Source organism: Macaca mulatta, chromosome 7 (assembly GCF_049350105.2).
Source record: "Macaca mulatta isolate MMU2019108-1 chromosome 7, T2T-MMU8v2.0, whole genome shotgun sequence".
Lineage (NCBI taxonomy): Eukaryota > Metazoa > Chordata > Mammalia > Primates > Cercopithecidae > Macaca > Macaca mulatta.
This window is the reverse complement of record NC_133412.1, coordinates 75,883,779-75,902,403: the sequence shown is the minus strand read 5'-3', so window position 1 is coordinate 75,902,403 and position 18,625 is coordinate 75,883,779. Positions and strand designations below refer to the sequence as shown.

The window sequence follows — 18,625 nt, the reverse complement described above, 5'->3', positions numbered from 1 at the left end:
TAAATATGAAAAGTAAAAGGTATCTGCATTCTCCTCAGGACTGGTTGGCTTAATTCTGTCTTCAGAGGGCTGGGATATGGATGCTCTGGGTCAAAAGTGTAGGCCATTGAGCTAGCACTGGTTGGTGGGATCTGGAGATTAGAAATGTTAACATGCATTGTTTTGCGGGAGGGGAAGGATGAGGGGAGAATTCATTGCTGACCATTCATTAGAGAAGTTGCTTTTCCCCAGGTCCCCTAGGAAAAGCTTCATCAGATGCTGTGACTGTGAAATCTGACCCTGCCTTTAATGTGAAACCTGAAGCTAAAGCTATCCTTATCGCCATATGGCTTCCTGATCAGAATCAGAATGGCTCTGTTGAGCCTCTAGAAAGAACCCTTCTCTAAACCTTCACATCTATTGCTTATATTATTTTATCCCAATCAAGTAAGGACCAGAATTCATGTCAATGCAAGGCCTGCAGACTGGTTGTATGGTCATTAGCTGGTGGTATTCACCAACGAGAGGAATGACCCTAGGTTTCTGATAGAACTAACTTCAAATCCACTCACATCATAACAGTTATAACACGCTGAAACCAGTTTCCAAACCAAGAGAAAGTCAACAGTCACAAGGCAGCAGAGATATAACATGGCATTGGTCTAAAACCATTATTTGCCAAATGTGTTCCATGGATCCCTAATGTCCTATGAAATACTAGTGGGTTTTGCCAAAAAAATGTTTATCTTATTTCCTAGATGGTTTAGAAATGCCATATATTATGTCTCAAACTTATTAATATACCATGCACATTCGTTTTATTAGTCAATCAACAAACATTTATTGAGCACCTACCATGTACCAGACAGTGCTTTAGGTAGTATGGAAAAAGAGTAAGCAAGACAGATAAGATTCCAACCATGATGGAAGAAGAAAAGGAACACAAAAACAAATATTAGAGAACACGCAGACAGGAAAATGAGAGAGGTGGGGCATACAGTGACCCGATAGCTCATTGGGCTGTCAGAGAAATCCTCTCTGAGTAAAAGGTATTTAAACTGAGAATTGAAAGACATGAGTATCTTTAAAGATTTTTTTTTAATGAAGATTCTTTAGTAAAGAAATATAGTAAACGTATTTATCCTGACATTTCAAATCCATCTGTTTCCACAACCCTTTTTGAGTGGAATACCCATTGGCATCCCAGGGAACACTACCGTTCTTTGGAACCCAGTTTGAGAAGTTCTGGTTTTATCTTGGGATTCTAGTGCTGTTGAATGCAGACGATTATCTGCATAATAGTCCCCTATCACAAATAAATGCTGCTGAAATAACCTGAAAGCCCACCCCCAGTGGGCTAATGGATACAAGCACTTTCTCCGCCCATAGCCAGAAAAGCTGTGGCAGCAGTCGGAGACTCAGGACTCTGAACTGCATGTTTCAGGTTCTCCAAGACTTGCGCCCAGAGGCATGGTTTGATCTGTTGCTTTTACAGGAAGGGCAGCCTGGGAGTTGAGAACATCCACCACAAAGAGGTAAGTTACTACGTGGCAGTTTGCCACAGCAATTAGCCCCTCATGCTCCACCACTAGCTTTCCACTCCATCTCCCGCCCTTACACCAGGCTTGTAATTCAAAGGCCTTCAGGCCAGGGGCAACAAACTATGGCCTGTGGGCCAAATCTAACCCACTGCCTGTTTTCCAAATAAAGTTCCACTGGAACACAGGCATACCCATTCATTTGCATATTGTCTACAGCTGCAGTGGCAGGGTTGCGTAGTTGCAACAGGGATCCCCTGTACGGCCTACAAAGCCTGAAAACTTGCCATCTGGCCCTTGCTGATCCCTGTTCTGGACACCTGTTCTGCACCCTTTTGGCCAGTCCTTCCAGCCTGTGGAGACAGCTACTGTCCTTGCTGACTGTGCTAGGTGAGGGTTTCCATCTTTCCCCAGCAGACACTCACACCTGGGGAAATCTATTGACAATCTTCTAAATGCCTCTCCTTTTCCTTAGAGAGTTAATGCACCTGCTGAGGGAACTTCTGCTGGTATGAGATTCCCTCTGCTCAAATTCCAGCTATGCCACTTGCTCATTCTATGATCGTGGAAAATTCACTAACCTCTCCAATCTTCCATTTTAAAGCTTTAAAATGAGGATAACATTAACTGCCTCAGGATTGTTGCAAAGATTAAATGAGGGTGGGGTGCGGTGGCTCACGCCTGTAATCCCAAAACTTTGGGAGGCTGAGGAGGGCAGATCACTTGAGGTCAGGAGTTCGAGACCAGCTCTGGCCAACATGGTAAAACCCTGTATCTACTAAAAATACAAAAATTAGCTAGGCATGGTAGTGCGTGCCTATAATTCCAGCTACTCAGGAGTCTGAGGCAGAAGAATCGCTTGAACCTGGGAGGCAGAGATTGCAGTGAGCCAAGATCATGCCACTGCACTCCAACCCGGGTGAAAGAGCGAGACTCTGTCAAAAAAAAAAAAAAAAAAAAAAAACATTAAATGAGATGATGCATATGAAAAACTTTGCATAGCTCCTGACTTGCAGAAGTTGTTTCATAAATGTTAGTTATTATTTTAGCTATTATGAAAAGGACCAAGAAGGGGGAACTGAACACACAAGACATAAATGCTATGAGTAGTCCCTTGATGCAAAGTATCTCAAATCACTTTCAACTAACAAATATGTGTTAAGCAAGTTTTGGCATAACATCCAGTGCTTTCACTAGCTAATGGTATCTATGTGGCTAATAGATGTTTGTTTTGGAGCTACCACTTTTGAAAACCATTTGTTGTTATATATAAAGCTGAACATATGTGCACCCTAGCATCCCACAACTTCATCCCTAGATATATACTGAACAGACATGCATACATTTGTTCATAAAGACATGCACTAGAATGTGCAAAGCAGCACTATTTCATTATAGCCCCAAACTGGAAACTACCCCAAATGTCACCAACTCCAGAGGGGATAAAGATATTCACACAATGGCATGGCATGCTATTGGGCAATCAGAACGAACCATCTACAACAATATACAGCAACATGGAGGAATCACACAAAGTTAAGCAACTTAAGTTATTTGCACAAATGTAAGCAACTTATTTGCTTAACTTTTGTGCGATTCCTCCATGTTACTGTATGTTACTCCATGGAAGTGGGAGTGAGGGGGCCCTTCTGGGATGCTGAGAGTGTACTGCTACTTCATCTGGGTGCTAATTACATAGATGCATTCAGTTTGTAAAAAGTTACCAAAAAACAGAAAGGAGAGAAAAAAGAAGGAAAGGAAGGAGGGAGGGAGAGAGGAAGGGAGACTTATTGAGCACATACTCTTTGCCATTCTGTTTTCTTTCATGCCCTCTATTATATTCATTCTTTTATTCCTAGCTCTTGACCTTGACTGCTCCCTTGTCTCATATCACCCTTTTCTCTAACAAGAACCTGATTTGCAGATCTACGACTTTGAAGGAACCACTTGCTCAGTGAAAAAGCACAGAGCCCACAAACTCTCCACTTTCTTTATTTCAGGCCTGGAGAAAGGAGATGGGACTCACACCCAGGAGGATGCATTTCCATACACCCATTTCTGAAATATGAAGATGTGCCCAGTCTGTTTGATTCATAGCTGCCTATTCCACAATTGCAGATACAGTAATTGATAAGCCAGACCAAGTTCTCTTCCCCAACTCCCAGGGCTGAAACTGGGGCTGTGTTTGGTCCTCATGAGATCGGTTCCAGTTTCAGAAACTGAGTAAATTGTGGAGTAAATATTGCCAAGTGATGGATTTCTGCTGTGGGCGTGGGTCTCTGTTGGCCATTTGTCTCAGCATATCACCAGCAAAGCACCTCATTGCATTGCATTTCCAATTATACCTCAAAGCCCCACTGGCCCCCTGTCCTTCACCCTCTGCCCTGCAGAGGTGGGTGCTCAGGGAGACAGATCCAAAATCTGGGCTCAGAAGATGGAAATGCCAACTGCTCTCAATTTGAGAGTGGGATGAGACTGTTTGACTCAACTCTGGTTAATTCAGTCATGCTATCAGAGCTGCTTTGATGCAAGGACATCTGAATGCTGCCCCTAAAATCACAAATTAAAAACAACAACAACAACAAAAATCAAGTGTTGTAGAACAGTTCTCCTGCCCCAATCTCCAAGCCTCAGTTCATCCCAACCCTTCCTCCTAGGGTTAGAGAGAGGCTCAGGATGAGTTGAGATACAAGGATGAGGTAAGTGACAGGAGGGGCTGAAGGTTGGGACTAAGAGTTGGGAACAGGCATAGGAAGAAGTCCAGTGACAAAAGCCTGGTCAGGAATGGGGAATTAGGACAGATCACATTACATGATAAGAAAAAACAGGGCTGCAGTCATGTTGAATGTTCCAGAAGAGCTCTGCAATTATCATCTTGGTTGAATGTCTTGCAACTCTACCACTCACATGCAGGGATAGGCAGCCATTACCAAGGGCATGGTTGGACCTGAAGCTTACCACTCAAGATCCTCCAGCATTTGGTCAAACTTCCATCTCCATCTCATTTCTTCCCCCTCATGAACTGTCATTTTAAATCAAACTCCATGCCATGACAAATCCGCACCCTCCAACACACCAACAGAGGGAAGATCACTAGGCACCCTCCTTATCCTGGTAAATGTACCTCTCCCTGTTGAAATCAGACCCATTTTCCAAGGCCTTGCCTGAATCTCTATTCAGGAGAGGTTTCTTCCCCCAACTTCCATAAAATTTTCTTTTGATGTTTACCTTTACCACGGCATTCATCGCATGCAAACTTGCTTTATGAATAATTTTCTTTCTTCCTCCTAGCTCCTACACTGCATTTTCATGAGGCCAGTGACTGTATTTCATTACAGTAAGTGCTCCTACTTATTGGGCATGTACCAATATGCTTACTTCTTCTCATAAATTTTCTCTAAACTAATAAAAAGTCTCAAAGTAGCTGTTATAATTCTCATTTTTACACATCTCTTCTAGCACATAGAAAGCTATGTCTAGTTGGATGGATGGATGGATGGATGGATGGATGGATGGATGGATGGATGGATGGATAAAATGAATGGGTAGATGAGTGAATACATGGATGAATAGATGGATATTGAAAACATCCTATTGACCCAAATCCAAAATATTACCTTCCTTCATCAGGAGTTCCTTACCCACACGACAAATTAGGATGTGGAAGATGATATCAGTTCTGAATAGGCCTTCCTGAATTGTAGAAAATTCATTTCCCCCCAGCCTTCAGATTTAGTCAGATGAAAGTAATACCCTCAAAATAAAGAATAAGTGAATATTCCGTAGGTTGCTTAAGCAACGCAAACCAGTGAAAAGGCTGTAGGGGAACAAAACTTGCCTCACATCTCTTATCTCAGGATTTACTAAGTTTCTGTCCTTAAGCCTTGAGCAGCTTATCCTTTCCTTAACCATCAGTATCCTCATCTATAAGACAGGAGAACAACCACATCTTCCTCACAGGTGGCAGAGAGACGAAAGTTAGGTAGTGGAGGTAAAAGCCTAGCACAAGTGGACCTTTAATAATTGTTCATTTTCTCCAATCTCTAATTCCAAGAAATGTAAGAAACTGTGAAAGTAATAAGGTCTTGAAAAACAAAACACCAAATAAAGGCTTCTCCCCACCTAAAGCTCAGCATACGCCTACACACCGTCATCATCCCTTCCCTACCCAGGTTGATTGTCACGAAGCCATTCCTTAGGCAGACAGATGTAATTTCTTGCCAGTTTTGTTTCTTGTCCATTTGGCCCTTATCCTCATAGGGCTTCCTCTTTCTTTGTTTCTACTAATGCTTGAAATTAAGACAGTTTTCAGTTTGTTTCTATGTTTGAGTTGTGGTTGAAGCAGGCATCTCCAACAAACCCAGAAAGCCTCAAACTTCCTAGGGAACCTTGGAAAGTCTACACAGTGTTTGCTATCTAAAAGAAAATTCTACCCTTGATTGTCCAAATCCTTCTGTTTAACTCCAAGGAAAAAGCTCAGCTTCCATTCCACCTGCCCCAATGGATACAATAGATGGATGTTCCCATGTCCTCTATGGAGAGTTCTACAAGGGAAAATTTCAAACACATATTTTGGAAGCAAAACTCCCAAGTGCTATGAATGAAACCTATCAGTTGTCATTTTTCTACCCTTCTTCTATTTGTAGCCCAGAAGCTAAAAATCACCTGTTATCTTGGAAATAATCCCTGGCGGATTAAGTTCAAGGGGGAAAAGCGGACTGGTAACCCCAGCTGAGGTTATCTAAGTTCCATGGCTTACTCGAGACAGGAAGCCCCACATCCTGCAGCCTCATTCATAATCCATAATAGATGTTCTTGGATCCCAAGTTGAGAAAAGAAGTTAACTATGCACATTTTGGCAAAGATGCAGACCAGGGTTTGATCTAGCAGCTATCACATAAAATAATAAAGTACAAATGGAAATGGTAAAAATGTGCCCATATCACAGCGCAGAATGTGCCAAAGCTGACCGAATAATTTTACATTTTTCATGTTTCAATAAAGGTACTTAACTGGCATTTTGTGGGACCCTGCTGGGTGAGAGCCTGTGGCATCAGAGCTGGCAAGGAGCCCATATCCTGCAACCCTGGCAGTTCCCCATCTTCTCCATTAGCTCGAACCACATGGAGAGACGAGAGCAGGACAAATGAGACACCTCTTTTTTTTTCCCAAGTATATTGGAGTCCACCCAGGAAAAAAGCAAGGCAGGTTGATGAAAAGTGTAGGCAAGTGTTCCCAGCCTCTCCACTGCATACTCAACTAGGGAAATCATAAAACCACAGTCATTCAAACAGCCGTTTAGAGTTCACAAGCGCTTTTCAAATGTATTCTCTTACTCCTCACAGAAAGTGCTGAGGAACTTATTTTTATGGCCCTTCTTTTACAGATTACATAAATGGAGGCTCAGAGAGGTCGAGGAACTTTCATGAGGATGAACAGGCTAGTAAGTGCCAGGAAAGGGATTGGATCCAGTCCTTTCTCTGCCTCTCGCACCTGTGCTGTGGGCTGCCTGCCTCCCACTTCACCCAGACCCACATCAGTCAGTCTGATTTTCTGCCTCACATCCACACTGTAAAGGCCAGGAAGTTGGAACATGTCTGGGTAGAAATCTGATTCTCAGACCTTCAGGACCGAGATAAAGAAGCTGTTTTTAAATTGTGGTAAGGAAAACCACTTACCCCTTCCTCATGTGTGCAGGAACAGGTTAACACAGAAAACTGATGTTTCTTAGTGGCCTGTTTTATGCCCCTAAAGAGTCAGAAATGGTGATATGCTCAAGTAGGTAGACTTCCACAAACATAGCATGGGGATATTCTGTTATGCTTGTGTTTGCCTTTTCTGTCCCTCTGATCTCTTTCTTCCTTCCCTTGGCAACCTTTTGGGGTACTCCTAAAAGACATGGGAACTGAGACCTAAGCTGACATTTGGTCCTAACCTATTCACTGGTTTTCCCAAAGATTTAAGAAGCAAGTCAAAGCCTTCCGTCTGTCACCTTGTGCACAAGGAGAGACAGACTGGTTTGAATTGGTAAGATCTTTGGGATCCCCAAGCGAGACAGGTTCAGTTAACCCTTTCTCGGAAACAATGTGGGCTCGCCTAGTTCAAGTCCATGGGGAGAAGAATGGGGACAGGACATCAAATCCATCATGAAAGATTATTCCACAGAATATATGTTCTAGGTTCTCTTTTTTAAAAAGTGTTTCAGAGTTCTGACTTCTACCGTAGAGACAGAAACAGGGCTCATGGAAGCACTCGGTGTGGGCCAGGCCAGGAACCCAGGTCAATTCTAAACCAAACTCTGATCAACTGAGGTGTATACAGGAAGCATGCTCCTGTTATCATAATGTTCTGCTTAATTGGGAACTAAGTAGAGTCTAGTGAACATAATTAAATCTTTCTTTGATAATTGAGAATCTTGCAGTGCCCCGGGGTGATCATGCTAAACATCAATTATCAATTCTCACTGGTGGGAATACAGGCAATTGAGTTCAACCTGAAGTGACTTTGAGGCCAACTACAGGACATTCATTTTTACTGAACCCCTATTACCAACTTATTATTTTCCCTCTTTCCTAGACAGCTAGTACAAGGAAAATTCTGTCCATGAGACATTTTCAGTTGTTAGAATCACAGTTAATCAAGATCTCCATATAACTATTCAGAAATTAGAAGGGCTCTCAGAATGTCAGCTTATTGTACCTGGTTATTAAATCAAATAAATCTAGCCAGATACAAATAAATCCTTGGATTTATTTTGCAAATTTGAGGTCCACTCCCACCTCCAACACCCCTGGCCAGATACATTTCACCTTGCACGAATCAGATAGAATGAGTCAAAGGACGCCAAGTCAACTGAATATCGAAGTCCCAGTTCCCCTACTAAGTAACCATATGACATCAAGGAGCCTATTTCACTTCTGAGATTCCGTTTCCTTATCTGCACACCTGAAGGTTGGATTTATTGGTTCTTAAACTTTCAGGAATACAAATCTTATTAAGATTCAGAGAAAAATGGCCAGGTATGGTGGCTCACGCCTGTAATCCCAGAATTTTGGGAGGCCGAGGTGGAAGGATTACCTGAGGTCAGGAGTTCGAGACCAGTCTGGCTAACATGGCGAAACCCCATCTCTACTAAAAATACAAAACATTAGCCAGGCGTGGTGGTGGGAGCCTATAATCCCAGCTACTTGGGAGGCAGAGGCAGGAGAATTGCTTGAACCCGGGAGGCAAAGGTTGCAGTGAGTCGAGATCGCACCATTGCACTCCAGCCTGGGTGACAGAGTGAGACGCTATCTCAAAAAAGACAAAACAAACAAAAAGAATCAGAGGAAAATTAGGAACATTTTTCCCAACAGGGAAAAAGGAAAATACGTACAAAATGTTTATATTCTAAACAGGGGCATGGGGTCATGGACCCCCGCAAGCCCATCATCTTGCGACCCTTTCCATGAACTTCGGGCTTAAACTCCTGGGGTAGAAGACCCCTTGGGCCTTTTTCAATGCTGGCATCCTCTGAATCCAGCTAATCACAAGCATAGAGAGTAGTGGTTCTCAGCCTTAAATCTACATGGAGACCCCCGGGGAGTTTTCAAACTCTAATGCTCAGATTGATCCCAAGACCAGTTAAATCCATATCTTTGGGGGTGGGTCCCAAGCATAAGTATTTTTTGACCCTCTCCAGGTGATTCTAACATGCAGACAAGTTTGCAAACCACTGCTCTAGAACAAGAATTCTGAAAATTAGGAATGAATAGCATACCCCAGGGAGAAGGCAGTTTCCCAGGCTACTGCCCTACATGATTCAAACACCTGCTATTCAGATCCTGCCTGGGAAAATGCACTGATAGTCAGCATCTCAGGCCATTCTGATGTAACTACAATTTGGGAGCCCAGGAAGACAGTCATTTAGCAGGAGAAGCCCAGAAGGGTCCTCTCCTCATCCACCCTGTCCTCCCAGACAGCTCTGCATGCTCTCAGCAGGTCTCCAGCCTTGTTCAGGAAGAGCTTCAACAGGTCTCCTTCATTTGCCAAACAGGCTTTTTCTCCACCTTTCCCATTTCTAGCAAACTTGGATCTTTTACCCAGAGCCTCTGACCCCACCAGGATCAATAATTTAAGCAGAACAATCATCAACATCGTCGTGTTTAATATTTGAACTCCACAGCATCACTTAGGTCAGCTTCAAGGTGAGAGCCGACTCCTGTTCTGTTGCTGTTAGCAAACCGGGCCAGTGATTACCAGAGAGGACTGTGTGCAGAGCTCCCAAACAGGCCAGCCCAGGCAAAGACCCAGCCCGCCAGATTCTGCACCCACACTACCCTTTCCTACCTGAAGTGTGTGCAGCAGGACCTGTAGCCCACTAGCTTCTTGTTCGGCCATCCTTTCCTCGGGTCCTAGGGAACCGCTGCCTGCGGCCAGATCCAGGCTGGTGAGGTGGCGGCTGCCAAGCTGACCTCGCTGCCCGCCTCGCAGGAGACGGCTGCACGGAGGCCTCAGCTGCACATGCTGCTGAGTGTGAAGTCAGTGCGGTGCAACCCTAGACCTCGGCACAGGCGTGAATACCCCCTGACTCCCACTGTGGGGATTAGGTGAGCCCCGGCTGTGGGGAGGGCTGAGCATTTGGGTGCAGGGGTGGGGAGGGCACCAGCATGAGTCACTCACCCACCTCCAGGCCCATGCAGGAGCAGAGCGCAGGAGAAGCCACCCTGGATGGCTGACAGGCATTCCCAGCTGACCTGGTCAGACTCCCTCTAGAGGCTCGCTCAGCCCGCCCCGCTACCCCACCCCACCTCTTTATTTTGGTCTGTTGCCGGCTCCCGGGTAACAGGAGACCCAAGAGTGCTTGCACAACTGTGGCAGTTCAGGCCACAGAAGCCCAGGGCCCCCTGAGGTCCCAGGCTTAGACACAGGAGCTCTGGCTGAAAAGGAAAATAACTATTCTGGACATTTTTTATGGATCACGTCCCTTACATAATCTTTTAATTTTTACAGTAACCTTATAGAGGTGGATACTATTATGACTACCCCTGTTTTACAAGCAAGAAAACTGAGGCACTGAACTATTAGGCCACAAGAACACAGAGCTTAGGATTGCATGCCAGGCCTCAAACAGGCAAGCTGGCACCAGAGCACAAGCACTACCCAGTGCACCATCCTGCCTCTTGCTGCTGCAAACACTTCAGTCAAAGTAATGGAGGGCTGAGAGCCCTGTCCTCAGCCTCAGGGACAGCAGACACCTGGGGTGAGTTTCCTTCAGACCAGTGTAGAATCCATGATCCCTTTCTGTGTTTTCTGCTGGGGATGTGTGAGTAGAGTTTTAGTGACTAGCTTCTCCTCCTCCCTATATCAATACCCTTCAATGCTGGCTTCTCAAAGTATGGTGCTGGGGAGTCACCTGGAAGCTTGTGAGGCCCCTCCCCAGAGCTACTGTGTCTGAAGCTGCATTTAAACCAGATCCCTGGGGGATTTAGAGCTGGTTAACAAAATGACCAAAGGATGAAAGTTTGGAAATCTCCAGTTTCACCTATATTGATTACATTGCCTGCGTGATCAACAATTCTGACAATGTTTGACCCGATAAACTAGTACCCAGCAAGCTCAAAGCACAACTCTGCTGTGTTGAAAGCATGCTTTCTTGTGTGAAATTGGACAGCTGAGCTCAGTGGAGATTCTGACTGAGAGCACAGCCAGGTATTACAGAAGAGCCTCAGTCACTGGGGGAGTGAGCTCCCAGCCAACACCCCCATGCAGAGTTTAGGGAGATTCTGTGAGCATCAAAAGCATTCATCAGGCAGACACCAAGCACATTGGGGTGACTGAGGAAAGTTTGCATTTCCAGATCCTGCTTGGCCTAAGTGTTCTGAAGTCCCAGAGTCAGAGGTCAGGCCTGGCCAAACCCTCAATTCAAGGGCAAATTCATGTAGGTCCTGCCCTCAAGAAATTTCCACTTAATGGCTTTAAATATGAAGGCCTCCCATCTTGGGAAATGACTATAAGCGCTCACATTTATGAAGCTTGCGGGGTGGGGTTGACCCCGTCTACCCCCATCCACCTTTCTCTACATCTGGTGCCAGGAGGGTAAAATTAAAGGTTCCCCATGGATTTCTACAGGAGGGTGATGCTTTTCAGGGCATGTGCTCTCTGATCCCCTAAGGCCCAGGGTGAAGGGAAGACAGAACTGTCTCATGTGACTGTCTTAAGGGGAGATGATTTCATGGTTGTCAACTAGAGGATAAAGAAAAGAGATGGAAGAAAAAAACAAAACCATTTTCCCAACGTAGACCTAAAAAACATAAAGATAAAAAGTAGTGAGAAGTCATAAAAATGACCTCAGAGGAAAGAACTAAAGATTTTGCAGGCACACTGCCTGATGTTAGAATTGAAGCAAAATTGTCTCCATTTTGAAGAGTGTCTTGGTTCAGCTTCCTGGAATTGCATAGGGCGGAGGTGAGATTAAAACCCTATATGTAAAGGGATTGCTCTCTTCTACTTAATGACACCTTTCCCCCCGCAGTGCCAGGAACCTGGTTTCCAGTAAACCCCTTGTGAGATAAGGTAAGGAGTGAGCTCCCTCTCTCTCTGGTGACACATCTGCTTCCCATGCCCAGCTTGGCTGCTCTCCCCTCCGTCCTCTGGAAAGTTACTGCCCATTTGGCCATGTGGATACACGTGGATGCCAGATAAGGAACAAAGTGCTGGTTTTCACCCTCTAATTTTTCTGACAAAACTAGGATGCAGGCCAGCTTATTGTCAGCCCTCCACCACACCTTCAGCACGCTCCTCCCTTGTGCCTCAACAGAGCCCTGTGGAGACCACAGCAGCTCTGTTTCCCTGCCTAGCAGAACCCTCTTCACTCTCACAGTTAGGGAAAGCCTCAGAGGTGCCCCCACCTGAACTCCCCCCTCCCGAATTCTATCTTAATGACAGCCCATTCTGTTAGTGGACTGATTACTTTAGCCTTGAGTAATGGACCAGATCCTACAGGATGAAATATAATGGAGCCAAGAGTGGAAATTCCCTCCCCCAGGTCTTCACTACCACCTGACAAAAATAAGGTTGGGAGGCTTGGCTAAACACTACTGAATGTGAAAAAAACTTGGGGGTTTATCCAGAGGTGAGACCAATATGAGTTTTCAGCACAACCCCATATCCCCAAAGCATCTTTTCAGTCTAATGTCATAAATGGGTGACAGGCTAAAGTATAAATGGGTGACAGCAGGGAATTATGCTCTTCCCTAGTTAACATGTGGATTTTAGCAGGGACTTTCCTGAAAGGCAGGCGAGTGTGGAGTCTGCCTGGGCAATACAGTATCCTACCCAGGGTAGACTGGAGTGAGTACTCCTTAAACCACATGGGACAGGCAAGAGGGGTTGGTCGGTGCCTAGGACAGGCCATGGGGGAGGAGGCTTCTTTGTGAAGCAGAGAGAGGACTTCCTACTCGTTTTACATAGTATCTTCTGAAGAAAAAATAAGGGGTTTAGGGAAGCTAGAGAGAAGGTTCAAGCAGAAGTTCAGGGAGATCTTAGACCTCTGGCTTTAAAGAAAGATACATTTAATGTAATCCAGAGATTCCTGTTGCAATTCAGGCATTCCCCCAGACCACCTTCCAGTTTAGTGATTTGCTAGGACTCCCAGAACTCAGAAAAACCACTGTACTCATGGTTATAGATTATTACAGTGAAATGATACAGATCCATATAAGCAAAAGGACAGAGGCACATAGAGCAGAGTCCAGGAGAGACCATACATGAGCTTCCAGTTTTCCTTCCCCTGTAGAGTTATGCAGCCAGCACTCCGAGCAACAATGTGTGCATCACACACAGGGTATTGCCAACCATGGAAGCTCACTGAAGCCTTGGTGTCCAGGGTTTTATTGGGAGTTGATCATGTAGACATGAAAGGCCTTAGTTCTATCCCTGCCAGAGGTCAAACTTAGACTTTGTTGCCCAGGGCCCCCAGGTAAACAAAGACACTCATGAGGCAGGACATTCCAAGGATTTAGAGATTAGCTCCCAGGAGCTAGACAAGGAACAAACCTTCCTCTAGGCAAGATTTATCCTTTGCCGCACACCTGCCCTCTTATCCCATCATCTCAGACACAAGACTCTGGTATCTTATGAATAAGACAGAGAAACAAGTACGGGCCTCTATAATTAGAAGGATTCAATAGTGAGCAGAATGCCAGACTCAAGAGTAGTAATTAATAAATTGACACTGACATAGAGGGTTTTCTAACAGCATTTAGAGTATTCAGTCCCCTTGCTCTTTCCTATTCAACATTTTTATCAATGACTTGGGTGAAAATAAAGGCTACATGCTCATCAGATGTTCAGATGACACCCAGTTAAGAAAGATAAAAATATGTCAGATGACCGAGTTGGAATCCAAAAAGATTTCAACAGCCTTGAGTAATGGACCAGATCCTACAGGATGAAATATAATACAGCCAAGAGTGGAAATTCCCTCCCCCAGGTCTTCATTACCACCTGACAAAAATAAGATTGGGAGACTTGGCTAAACACTACTGAATGTGAAAAAAACTTGGGGGTTTATCCAGAGGTGAGACCAATATGAGTTTTCAGCATGACCCCATATCCCCAAAGCATCTTTTCAATCTAATGTCATCACCTTTAAAAGGGGGATAAATGTTGCATCTGTAACCAAAATAGCAGTGAGTCTGAACTGAGATTTTTCCAATGAGAGGAAAGGGTCCCTGGAAGACAAATTCTCCAAAGATTTTTTTTTTTTTTTTTTTTTTTTTTTGAGACAGAGTCTCATTCTGTCACCTAGGCTGGAGTGCAGGGGTGTGATCTCGGCTCACCGCAACCTCCATCTCCTGGGTTCAAGTGATTCTCCTGCCTCAACCTCCTAAGTAGCTGGAATTACAGGAGTGCACCACTATGCCTGGCTAAGTTTTGTATTTTTAGTAGAGCTGGGGTTTCACCATGTTGACCAGGCTGGTCTCAAACTCCTGACCTCAGGTGATCTGCCCAGTTCAGCCTCCCAAAGTGCTGGGATTACAGGTGTGAGCCACCGTACCCGGCCCATAGATTTAAATCCATAAATGGCAAACAGGATTTCTTTCCTGAGAGTTGAAGAGAGAGGGTAGGCAGCAGGAGAGCATGCCCTGCCATAAGGATGGGAGCACAACTTCCAGGAGTCTTAGCCATGCCTTGAAGGATGCAGTGACTTAGTGCTCAAGAGTGCAGGTACCAAAGGCAGAAGAGGCAACATGAAAGCAGGGAGTTCCTCTACTACTGTACCTGGAACAAGCCCCCTCCACTCTAAACACAGAACACCTGGTTTCAAGCTTTTGCTCTGAAAAAGTCTATTAGTCTATTAGACTTGGAAAAGTCACATAGTCTATTAGCTATGTGACTTGGAGCCAAGTTACCTAAGCTCTCTGTGACTCTGTTTTCTCATCTCTTAAATGGGGGGATAATGCTTACCTCATAGGGTTGCTAAGAGGATTAATTTGAGCAGCTCTTACAATGTTTTCAGCACAGTGCTTGTCATCTGAAAAGCACTCAATAAATGCAGTTGATATTGATATTATTGTGATTATTATTACATTACAGATTTGATACGTACTAAAAAAATTGGTGAGAGGATTAAATGAGCAAATGCATGTAGAAGTGACTAATGGAAGTTGATGACAGGGTGGTAAATTATTGAGCAGTGATACCCCAGACTCCTCCTAAATAAGAGGGTACTGGGTGAGGGAAGTGACTTGACTTGACATCCATATTTCTGCCCAGCAAGGAGTAGGTTTGGAGTTCTGATGATTGTTCCCAAGCATCTCTCAGATGAATTGACCACAAGGCCTGTGCAACTGAAGTTGCCACAGAGGGCCTGCTGATATACCAGACAAAGCAAAGACAACGCAGATAAGAGCTCAGCCTCTTTCAGGCTAGAGAGACAGAGAGCAACATACTGACCCACCATGGCCAGAGGCCTGTGCAGCAAGCTGAAGGGAAGCTAAACCTGCAGCAAGGATGGGTTGACCAACACCAGGGATTTTGCCCTTTGAAAAAGAACTAACTTGAGACTTAAAGTGAGAGATCTGAAACAGCTTAGTCATCTCCACCACAGTGAGATCTTGTAACAAGAGCAACATAGGACACAACAGAGGGGCAGAAAAAGCATCTCTAGGCAATACCAGAATCAAGACTGCTCTCCCAACTGCACTGGTTAGGAGGAACTACCTTCTCATGGGGTGCCCCATGATCTTACTGTTTGTATCACCACAAATTCACATACTGAAATCATAATCCCCAATATGATGGTATTAGGGGGTGTGGCCTTTGGGAGGTAGTCAGGGCATGAGTGTGGAGCCCTCATGAATGGCATTAGTGTCCTTATAAAAGGGTCCTTATATATAAAGAGCCATATATTAATATTAGTGCCCTTATAAGCCTTGCTCCTCTCACCACCTGAGGATACAGCTATAAAGAGCTATCTGTGAACCAGGAAACAGGCCCTTAACCAGACACTGAATTGTAGGCTGCCCAGCCTCTGGAACTGTAAAAATAAATTTATTTTGATTATGAGCCATTCAGCTTAATGTATGTTCTTTTAGCAGACCAAATGGACTAAGACAAGGAGGAATTGAATCTACTCTATTCTCTTTATAGTGTTACATTAGCTATGTTTTTTAAATTGTATGTTGTTCTCAAATGAAAGTGAATGTACTCATTTTTTACTAGCAGATAGACTCAAAGAACAATTCAAATATTTTTATATCTGGATGACTTTGTATCTGGTTATTCCATTCTGGGGCCGAGTGTACAAAATAGGTGAACAACCATTCTTGCTGAATGTTACAATTTCTGGCATAAATTTGGGGCCCAATAATAATAGGAAGGCTTCCCTTGGCATTGGAAGAGCATTCTTGACCACCACTCCCCCAGCTTAATTATCAGTCTTAGTCATCCTTGTCAAAGATTCAGAAAGCTCATAACACTACCTTTTCTTATCTATAAATCCTGATCTATTAAACAGGTGTCCAGGTGATAACCTATTCTCCTTCACTGTCTTGGAGGGTTTTTCTCCTCCTCCTGGTTGATGTGAAGCAAAGCCCACATCCTTCAGGACCTATGGAAAGTGGTAGAATGCAAGTCACACAAAGGGGAATGCCTAGAACAGTGAGGGGAGGTTTCAGTGGCAGCTGATTTACCCTTCTTCTCTCAGTAGTGCCCACCTGCCCCCACCCAACCACACACCATCACCACCCAAACTTCCTACCCCTTTTGACCTCTAGTGTGCAGTGATGAGGGTTATAATTAGGATGAGTTCACACAAGAAGAAGATTGTGTGATGCTGTGGTCTCACAAGGAGTTTCTTGTGAACTATGGAAGGCTTGCTTTCAAATGCAAACATTTTAGACGGGATCAAGGACCATATTGTTTGTTTATATGTAAATTGCATTTTCTGATAGAAAAATATAATAAAGCATTTTTTAAAAACCTTTCAAACTTTTCACACAGACATAAGTTATTCCAGAATCCCACAAAGGTATTATTACCACAAAAGGGGTCACTGGTCCCAGGAAGAAATACATATTAGCATTCCAGGACCAACAGGTTCCTATGCCTGCTATGAAGTGACAGACCAACACACTGAGAGAGCCAGGTGTGCAGCAGAGGAAGAGTCGAATGATCACAGGGCAGATGGGTGAGGAGATGTGAGGAGGACCTCAAATCTGTCTCCCTGAGGAGTTCTGGGCTGAGGTTTCTAAGAGGATCATGGAGGGTGAGGGACTGGAAAATTAGGGGCATTGATTGGTTTGGGTAAGGGGGAAGAAATCATCAGGATGTGGAATGAAACCTTCTTTGACGAGTCAGTTCCTTGTGGGGTCTTTCAGACCAGCTGGCATCAGTAGTTTCACTGATACGCACGACCAGAAAGAATATCTCAAAGGGAAAACTTAATGTTTCACAACAATTAAGTTGTTATCTACAGAGAACTTAAGGAGAACTATCATCTTGTGTCAGGATTTCTATGACTCCAGGATGGCAGGCAGCAAACAACTATAAGGAAGCAAGTCAGAGAGAATAAGCTGAGCTAGTAAATGCTGAGTGTACTGCAAGTTTTGTTTATTTTCATTTCTCCCCATCCCGTCTTTCCTGATAAATTCTATAATGTTTATAGAAATGGTTTCATTAGTTTAATTGAATTATTTCTATCAGAGAATACCAGAAGGGTAATTGGCTCTGGACTAGTCTCTATTGTTTATCTATTTCTTTACTTCATTAATATCTGCTCTTTATTATGTCCTTCCTACTTATTCTGGATTTAAGTTGTTTCTATCTTTCTAACTTCTTAAGGCACAAATTTAGATTACCAATCTTGAATTTTTCTTCTCTTCTAATGTAAGCGTATAAAGCTATAAATTTCCCTGTATGTACTGCCTTTGCTAAGTCCCACAACTTTTCATGTGTGTTCATTATCATTTAGCTGAAAATATCTTCTTATGTTTGACACACTGGGTATTTAAACACGTGTTTTGTAAATATGCAGATATTGGGACCTTGCCAGATGTCTTGGTCCATTCTGTGCTGCTTTAAAGGAACGCCTGAAGCTGGGAAATTTATAAAGAAAAGAGGTTTATTTGGCTCATGGTACTAAAGGCTGTACAAGAAGCATGGCACCAGCATTTGCTTCTGGTGAGGGCTTCAGGCTGTTTCCACTTATGGTGAAAGGCAAAGAGGAGCCAGTGTATGTAGAGACCATGTGGTAAGATAAGAGAGATAGGGGAGGTGCCAGGCTCTTTTTAACAACCAGCTTTCACAGGAACTAGTAGAGTGAGAACTCACTCACTCCCCTACTTCAGGGAGGGCATTGATCCATTTATGAGGGATCCACCCCCATGACCCCAACACCTCCCACTACACCCCATCTCCAAACACTACCACACTGGGGATTAAATTTCAACATGAGATTTGGAAGGATCAAACTTCCAAACCATGGCACCAGAGTTCCCTTCACTAATTTTCAGTTTGATTCCATTATGGACAAAGAACATATTCTAAATATTGGAAGACTTCTGTCATTTGAAATTTACCGAGACTTCATTTTTGACCCAGCATATAGTTAAATAAAATTAAAT

General features: G+C 44.0%; 1 protein-coding gene and 1 long non-coding RNA gene across 5 annotated transcripts in view; one reads left to right on the top strand and one right to left on the bottom strand.

Moving 5' to 3' along the window:
• Positions 1–6,535, top strand: part of LOC106999275 (uncharacterized) — a 33,389-nt gene extending 26,854 nt beyond the window's left edge. Inside the window, exons 4-6 of the long non-coding RNA XR_001446067.2 lie at positions 1,475–1,514; positions 3,518–3,640; positions 6,164–6,535. This is a non-coding gene — a long non-coding RNA (uncharacterized LOC106999275). The remainder of the gene's footprint in view (positions 1–1,474; positions 1,515–3,517; positions 3,641–6,163) is intronic.
• Positions 1–10,309, bottom strand: part of AGBL1 (AGBL carboxypeptidase 1) — an 857,161-nt gene extending 846,852 nt beyond the window's left edge. For 3 of the 4 annotated variants that reach the window (XR_013395946.1, XM_077940232.1, XM_015142961.3), the window contains exon 1: positions 9,846–10,309. Coding sequence is in view for 2 of the 4 variants with exons in the window: in XM_077940232.1 (XP_077796358.1) it covers positions 9,846–9,896 (51 nt within the window). In the remaining 2 variants the exon portion in view is untranslated. The remainder of the gene's footprint in view (positions 1–9,845) is intronic. The other variant, XM_077940234.1, reaches the window with a different exon arrangement.
• Between the last annotated feature and the right edge of the window lie 8,316 nt (positions 10,310–18,625).